Raw genomic sequence first — 7,799 nt, 5'->3', positions numbered from 1 at the left:
TAAGGGCAGTGAGTTTTTGTCTGCTGTTCAATAAATTATACGTTGTATATAGTGTTTGGTGGCACAACTGAAGTATATATATATATATATATATATATATATATATATATATATATTGTGCTTTTGACAGGTACAAATTGGTAATTGTTCACTGCTGGGAAGTACGGACATTATTAGATCACACACAACAACATGAAACATACTGGACATAAAGGTGCTGAGCAGGAATACAGTAGCTGGGTCTTATTACTCTATATGCCGGAATTAGAATTATTTTCTTGTTTTTCTATAAAGGTAAGCTAAAGTGGAATTTATTCTTACCTTTGTGAGTGTGAGCAGGACCCATGCAGCTGCTTTAGTGTAATATATATGTACAGCTAGGCTATACTGTGGAGTGTATGGACTTTAAAATTCCTTTTTTATGTTCCCAGACTAGATGTGGCTACAACTGTGATAATAGTAGTTTATCTGCATAAACAAATTTATGCTCAGTCTTTTTCTTGTCTATTGCATAATTTCTATAACATTTTATGCATTCCTTAGATGTCGACGTTGCTCAACCAGATGAAAAATCAGTCATGACTTATATTGCCCAGTTTCTTCAGTATTCCAAAGACTCTTCAGTGGCTGAACAGGAATTACAGGTATTATTATTTTATGTCCATTTGCTTTTTTCCTGTGCATTTCTTGTTTGATTGGTATGTGGTGACTGGCCCTACACTGATACTTGCAGTGTAAGGGTTAGTATAACTTGACCACTTGCTGCTAAAGTACTGCTTTTTCTGTAGTCCATGAAAATAAACATAAGAACCATCTTGGTGCTTTGATTTGAAATAGGTGAATGGGAAAATACTGTGTTGCTATCCTACTGAATATTTCATATATAGATGTCCTTCTATTCCTATGTTGCAGTATTCTGGTTGAGGGATTTCCTGCCCTCAGGTGACTCGTACATCAGCTCCTGTACAAAAGCTTCAGCTTGGCTGTTGCAGTGTGCGTGGGATGTCAGACATAAGGCCATAAACCAGGAGCCTTAAATGTGACGTCTGCATGCACAATCCTCAGAACTTTTCAGCCACAGACGACCTTTGCATCGTACGATCGCTCCTTCACAGACGTCACATCTTAAAGATAAGTAACCTGTTGCATTTCTGTTTTTCTTATTTTGCCAATTGTTATTGCTTAGGCTTGGTTGTTATAGCATTTAGCTGATGTCAGGAAAAAAGGGAAAGTGCCAATGCGGGCACCAGATACCCCATAAAGAAGCCCATCATAGGAGTACTTTTTGCCTAGGCCGAGAACACGCTCACTCCTCCTGCGCAATTTGCCAATCATTTTTGCTGAAGACCCTTCCCAGCCACCTGGCTGATGTAAACCTCTACCTTGAAAACCAGTGCCTTAAGCGGTTAGCCCCTAGAATGGATTCTGCATTGGAGGCTGCAGCCGAACCTCCGCCCAAGAAGGCCAAGATTCCTAGGCCTTCATCACAGCTGACTGCTGATCTAGGAGTTGAGGTGCACTCAGTGGATCCATCGACCCCAACGACTTCCCTTGAGGAAGCTGTTGCACAGCTGATGACTGGCACGTCCTCGGAGCCCATCCAGACAACAAATACCATCGATGACGAGGGGGAACCAGTTTCGGTGGTACCTCCGACCGGGATCCAGACTTTGGATGTGTTATCCTCAAAACCCGACACCTCGGCCAAAAAGAAACAGAAAACTAAGCATACCTCCTCTTCTACAGAAGCAATACCAGAATGGCAGGCCTTCACCTCTTCCCTCATGCATGCCTTTATGGCCCTTAGGCCCTCAGCCTCAGCTCCCAGTACTCTGCCTCTATTGAGCTCTAGGCCTGCTTCTGCCTTTCCCCTCCCACCTATGACTTCTCAGGTCAGGGAGGAAGAGCATGATTCTTCCTTTTCTTCCTCAGAGGATACCATTTTATATGCATCCCAGATTGCTTCCCTCCAGGAGTATTACTCTCCTGATGAGGAATCTGTAGAAGGGGATTCTCCTCCTGAGGACATTACTTTTGGTTAGAGCATCACCAAGATGAAGGACTACTTTAAATGGGATACCTCCCAAATGACTGACACCCAAAAGAGGTACTTTGAGCTTCTGCAAGTAGAATCACTTTCCCCTTTGGCTGTTCCTCCTGTTCTACCTGCTTACTTGGATGCCTTTAACTCAGCTTTTAAGGTCCTAGACTCCCAGCCTCTGGACTCTAAGTTCCCTGACTGCTTCTATAAAGTAACAGAGGACCAGAAATTCCTAGTTAAATTACCCTTGGCAGACCCAGCTGTGATTTCCACCACTGCAGATAAACAGTCTAGATTGTTACCTTCTGCCTCCCTCCTACCCACAGATAAAGTAGCAAATATATGGATAACGATGGGAAAGAAGGTATACACTTCCTCCACTTTGGCTTTCAGAGCCATAAATTATCAGACCCACATGACTAAGTATGCTCTAGACTTAGTGTCTCAAGCCTCCTCCATGCTGGCTTCCTTGCCTGACAGTCCCATTAAGACTGACATTTCCTCCAAACTGTCCTTGGCCCAACAAGTAGCCAGGCATTCCATCAGATGCAGCTGTAATGCCGCAGAAGCATCTGCCCGCTCTGCAGCATATGCTTCTGTCCTCAGGAGATACTCATGGCTAAGACTTCAGAACCTACCAGAGGACTTCAAGTCCAAGATCTTGGACGCCCCTCTAGACCACAATGTCCTTTTTGGTAAACAATCTGCAGACCTCTTCAAGAATATGCAGGAGAAAAGTAAAGAATTAACAGGACATCAAGCATCTTCTGGTGTCCCCGATTCCCAAGTGTAATAGGAAATACCTGGATAAAGCCACCTTTGTAAGGCGTAACCCTTCTCAGACAGCTGCTTCCTCTTCCAGATCTAGAAGAGGGGTTAGAAGACCTACCACGTCCAGACCTTCTGTTCCACCTCCTGAGCCCAGAAAATCCTTTCAGGATAGAGGAGCCCCCAGTAATGTGTGACTGCCTTGCCCACCTACCCCTCTCTGCACACCTTCCCTGCTGTCTTCCCCTCTGGCAATCCATCACCACAGACCAATGGGTCTTATCCATTATCGAAAAAGACTACTTCCTATCCTGGAAAGAAAAACCACCCAGGAAAGGCATTCCACACCCCCCCCCAAAAAAAAACAGGCCCATCTCCTGCCAGAAGTTTTGGCAGACTTCCTAAAGCTAGGCACCATAGAGCCTGTCCCCTCAGGACAAGAAGGAAAGGATTTCTACTCCAGTCTCTTCCTGGTCCCCAAAAAAGATGGGCCCTGGAGACCCATCCTGGACCTTTCTTTTCTAAATCTTCACCTTCAGGTACCCTCCTTCAAAATGCTGTCTCTTCCCACTCTGCTGCCTCTTATTCCAGCCAAGGCTTTCATGGTCACCCTGGACCTAAAGGAAGCCTACCTGCACGTACCCATCAGGACTTCCCACAGACAATTCCTGCGTTTATCTGGACCTTCTTCTCATTTCCAGTTTACTGCCTTGCCCTATGGTTTATCCACAGTCACCCGCCCCAAGTCTTCACAAAGTGCCTAGCCCCAACAATTGCATTCTGCAGAACTCAGCAAATCCAGATTTACCCTTATTTGGATGATATCCTAATTCTGGCAGAGTCCAGAGGTACTCTCTCAAGGCATCTAGACTTCACCACGTCCCTTCTGCAAAATCTAGGGTTCACCATCAACCTCCCAAAGTCCTCCCTGAACCCAGACCAGGACAAGATTTTCCTAGGCTGTAGAATCAAAATGGACAAAATGAGGGCCTTTCTCCCACAGAACAAGGTTCTTTCCCTGACTTCCCACTTCCAGGAAACCCTTCTCTCACAGAAGGTGATGGCAAGACAATTTCTTCATCTCCTGGGTTTAATGGTATCTACCATCCCCATGCTACCACTGGCCAGAATGCACATGGGCAAGTTACAGTGGTACCTCAAAAGCATTTGGTCCCAACACCTACATCACTTAGAACAGGTTATTCCCCTCCTTCCCTGTCTAAAGACAGAAATCAGCTGGTGGATCCAACAAGTCCATCTAAACCCGGGACTCCCACCCCACCCCAAACAATGCATACAGATGCCTCAGATTCAGGTTGGGGGGGGTGACACTGGCATCCTACAGGGTTCAAGAAAAGTGGCACCCTTTTCTACAGGCCAAGCACATCAATTTCCGGTAAATGACAGCAGTCTTTCTAGCTCTAAAGACCTTTATTCCCCTTCTTGTACCAGGGGTGCTCTGGATAGTGACCGACAATACCACTGTTATGCGGTACCTCAACAAACAGGGAGAAACAAAGGCCCATCAGCTGTGCAGACTAACCCTGCTGATATGGGACCTAGCCTCTCATCACAATTTAGCCCTTCAGGCAGCCTACATCCCCTCACAGGACAACCACCAAGTGGATCTCCTGAGCAGGACTTCCTCACCACAGCACGAATGGATGCTGAACAGGGAGATCTTCCTAGACATAGTCCACCGGTGGGGTACTCCACAAGTAGACCTGTTTGCCTCCCCCCAGAACAGGCAACTGCATACCTTCTGCTCAAAGACCCACTCCCCTCTAGCATGGAGAGTGGACGCTTTCAGCATCTCTTGGGAGGGGAAGTTCCTTTATGCCCCCCCCCCTTCCCACTGATTCAGAATGTCCTCCTGAAAATCCAGAAGGACAAATCAAAAATCTTGTTAGTGACCCCCCCCCACACTGGCCAAGGCAGCACTGCTTCCCCCTACTTCACAATCTACCCAAGGGCAATCACTACAAGTTACCCTACAAGGTGGACCTACTGACACGAGACATCTCTGACTCTGTGGGTGATAAACTTTTGATTCCCTTCACAGTCCTAAGGGAGGCAAGGAAACCTACCATCAGACAATCTTACCTAGCTAAGTGGGAAAGATGTACAAAGTGGTGTCTGGACAAGGGAAGGGACCCTTGCTCTGCGGAGGTCCCCCTGGTTCTCTCTTATGTGGGTCAACTGATCAAAAGTGGACTCTCTTACTGTTCTGTAAAAATACACCTTTGTGCTATATCAGCCTGCTGCCCCTTGATCCACCCTTGCTAGCCAGGCTCGACGTAAAGCTTTTCTTTAAGGGGGTCTTGCACATGAGACCACCAAAGAAACCCATCCCTCCACCCTGGGACCTAACTGTCCTTCTGGTGGCTATCACTTCAGCCAGAAGGGTGTCAGAGTTGCAGGCCTTGATGGCATGTCCCCCTACATCATCTTCCACAAAAACAGAGTAACCATGCGAACCAATCCCTCCTTTATGCCCAAGGTGGTGAATGACTTGTTTCTAAACCAGTCTGTCCATCTACCCACTTTCTTTCCCTCCCCCACTAATGTAGGAGAGAGGATTCTGCACTCCTTGGATGTGCACACGCAACTAAGGTTCTACCCAGACAAGACCAAGACCATTAGGAAGACCAACCAGCTCTTTGTCTCCTTTCACCCCAGACCCCTGGGCAAGGCTGTCTCCAAATAAACCATTGCATGCTGGATAAGGAAAACCATTTGCCTCTGTTACTCCCACCATGGAAATGACTCCCCAGTGGGAGTAAAGGCCCATTCCACAAGGGCTGTGGCCGCCTCCAGGACTTTCATGAAAGGTTTGGACATGGCATCCATTATGGAAGCAGCCACATAGGCCACTATCCACACTTTCACCAAACATTACAAACTTGACCAAGTTTCCAGAGCTCGGACAGGATTCACCAGAGCAATCCTGCAGGGATTTGTAGTATCTTCTTCAGCAACCTCCACCCTCTTATCCTTGTAAGCTGTGGTATTCTCCCACAACCAGAATACTGCAACATAGGAATAGAAGGACATAGAATAGTTGTGTAAAATCTTACCATAACCATAGATGTCCTTCTCTTCCATGTTGCAGTATTCCTTCCCACCCACCAGTGCCCCCAATTCACTTTTCTTTACCTGTCCTATCCCTACAACTGTAGGACACCAGGTCACATGGAAACCACTGGCATTCCTCCTGCTGGGCCTTCTTCTCTACCTGCTGGCCTTCAGGTTTTGAGGATTGTGCATGCAGACATCACATTTAAGGCCCCTGGTTTATGGTCTTGCATCTTACGTCTGACGTTCCACGCACACTGCAACAGCCAAGCTTAAGCTTTTGTATATGAGCTGGCGTACGAGTTGCCTGAGGGCAGGAAATCCCTCAACCAGAATACTGCAACATGGAAGAGAAGGACATTATGGTTATCATAAGATTTTACACAGCTATTCTTTCCATTTGAATACTAAAATGTTTTGTTGTTCACTGTATGAGTTATGGATTATTATTGATTTTTTTCTCTACTTACACTGTTTTCAAATAAGCTACCATTTCATTAACTACTGATCATGTTTTAATCTTTTCCAGTATTATTTATATTTTTATGTCTTTAAATTTGCATGACTAAAAATTGTGACTCTATAATTTAATTTTTAGTACATATTTTTAATTTCAGAGTATGTCTTGTAATTTTTGAAGCTCCTCCTCCCAGGTCTCCTGCTCACCTCACTCCCTTGACAGAGAAGCATAAAGCCCGACTGACCCTGATGGGTTGTGTTATACTAATGGCAGGGGTGCTGGAGGGAGCAGAGTGGTTAGGATGAGAGTGAGTGGCCATTGTCGGCTCACCTAACCTGAGGGGTAAGGGTGAGGTGGCTGTGGGTTACCACTTGGGTGACTTCTGAAGAGAGTACAAGATGTCACACCCATGAAGTTCAAGCCTGCAGAGCACTCTTTGCCAAGAACCTGTGTTGAGCATGCTGTTAGAAGCATGCATGGTCCTCATGGCCAGCAGGACTAGTGGAGCTCTTGTGAGCAGTTACGGGGGAACAGGACCTCCTAGAGGGAAGAGAGGTAAGTCCACCTGGACAGGCAGACTGGTCCTCTCTTCAATACCCAACTCTTACCTCTCCAGTGGAGCAAATGGCCTGATAAACCCTCCAGCCAAGGAACAAATGATTCAAAGGTTCTCACCAAGGCTGGAGATACCTACCTCTTCCCCCTTGAGAGAGGACTGAATGAGTCAGTTGGGCAGAGGAATGGGAGCCAGTAACAATGCCGTGCAGACTGTCAAAAAGGGGGAAAAGTCTGAAAAGAGAATAATATTTCAGTAAATCTAAATAAATGAAAGTAATATGAATAATATGTCATGGATTCAATATGAGGTGGTAAAATAAAGAACACACGCAAGTTTTCATGGATAGTTTTGTATTGAGCCATGAACTTAAAAGAAATATGTTCATGTTATTATTTTTCCCTTTACTCTTATATGAATAAGGTGCTTTTGGATTCCTTGATATAAAAAAATTAAAACCAATATATGTATATTATTATTAGGTTTTATTCCACCACTTTATAAATAAGGTGCTTCTGGATTTCCTTCAGTAGATCATATATGTGTGGATTCCATTCATTAGGTCATGTCCACAGTTGATCAGATATTTTCAGCTGTGACACAATCAGTCAAATGCAGAAGTTATCAAATGTTCTGCATAGCCAGTCAAAAGATGATGGCTTTAATATTGTGTGCGATTGTGATACAGAGGATTAGTAATATCTTCTTTCCCTGCTGTTGTGTGATCTTGGATTTAGTATGTTGGCATATGTGCTGTGGTATGTTTGTCTTTTTATATGTGATGCTGAAGTATATGTGTATGTGTGTGATCAGTGATGATAGTTTGGTGTGTGTGTGTATGTGGGGGTCTGACAGTATTGAATGTCTGAACTTGCCACTCTTCAGGATCCATGTTAGCA

The 7,799-nt window shown here is 45.1% G+C and overlaps 1 protein-coding gene across 1 annotated transcript in view; it reads left to right on the top strand.

Moving 5' to 3' along the window:
* Positions 1-7,799, top strand: part of SYNE2 (spectrin repeat containing nuclear envelope protein 2) — a 3,814,665-nt gene that overhangs the window by 646,124 nt on the left and 3,160,742 nt on the right. Inside the window, exon 9 of the mRNA XM_044073561.1 lies at positions 544-644. Coding sequence (XP_043929496.1) covers positions 544-644 — 101 coding nt within the window. The remainder of the gene's footprint in view (positions 1-543; positions 645-7,799) is intronic.

This window comes from Protopterus annectens, chromosome 6.part0 (assembly GCF_019279795.1).
Source record: "Protopterus annectens isolate FY-2018-M chromosome 6.part0, PAN1.0, whole genome shotgun sequence".
In the NCBI taxonomy this organism is placed as follows: Eukaryota; Metazoa; Chordata; order Ceratodontiformes; family Protopteridae; genus Protopterus; species Protopterus annectens.
The sequence above is the reverse complement of the archived record's forward strand: the minus strand, read 5'-3'. Positions and strand labels throughout refer to the sequence as shown.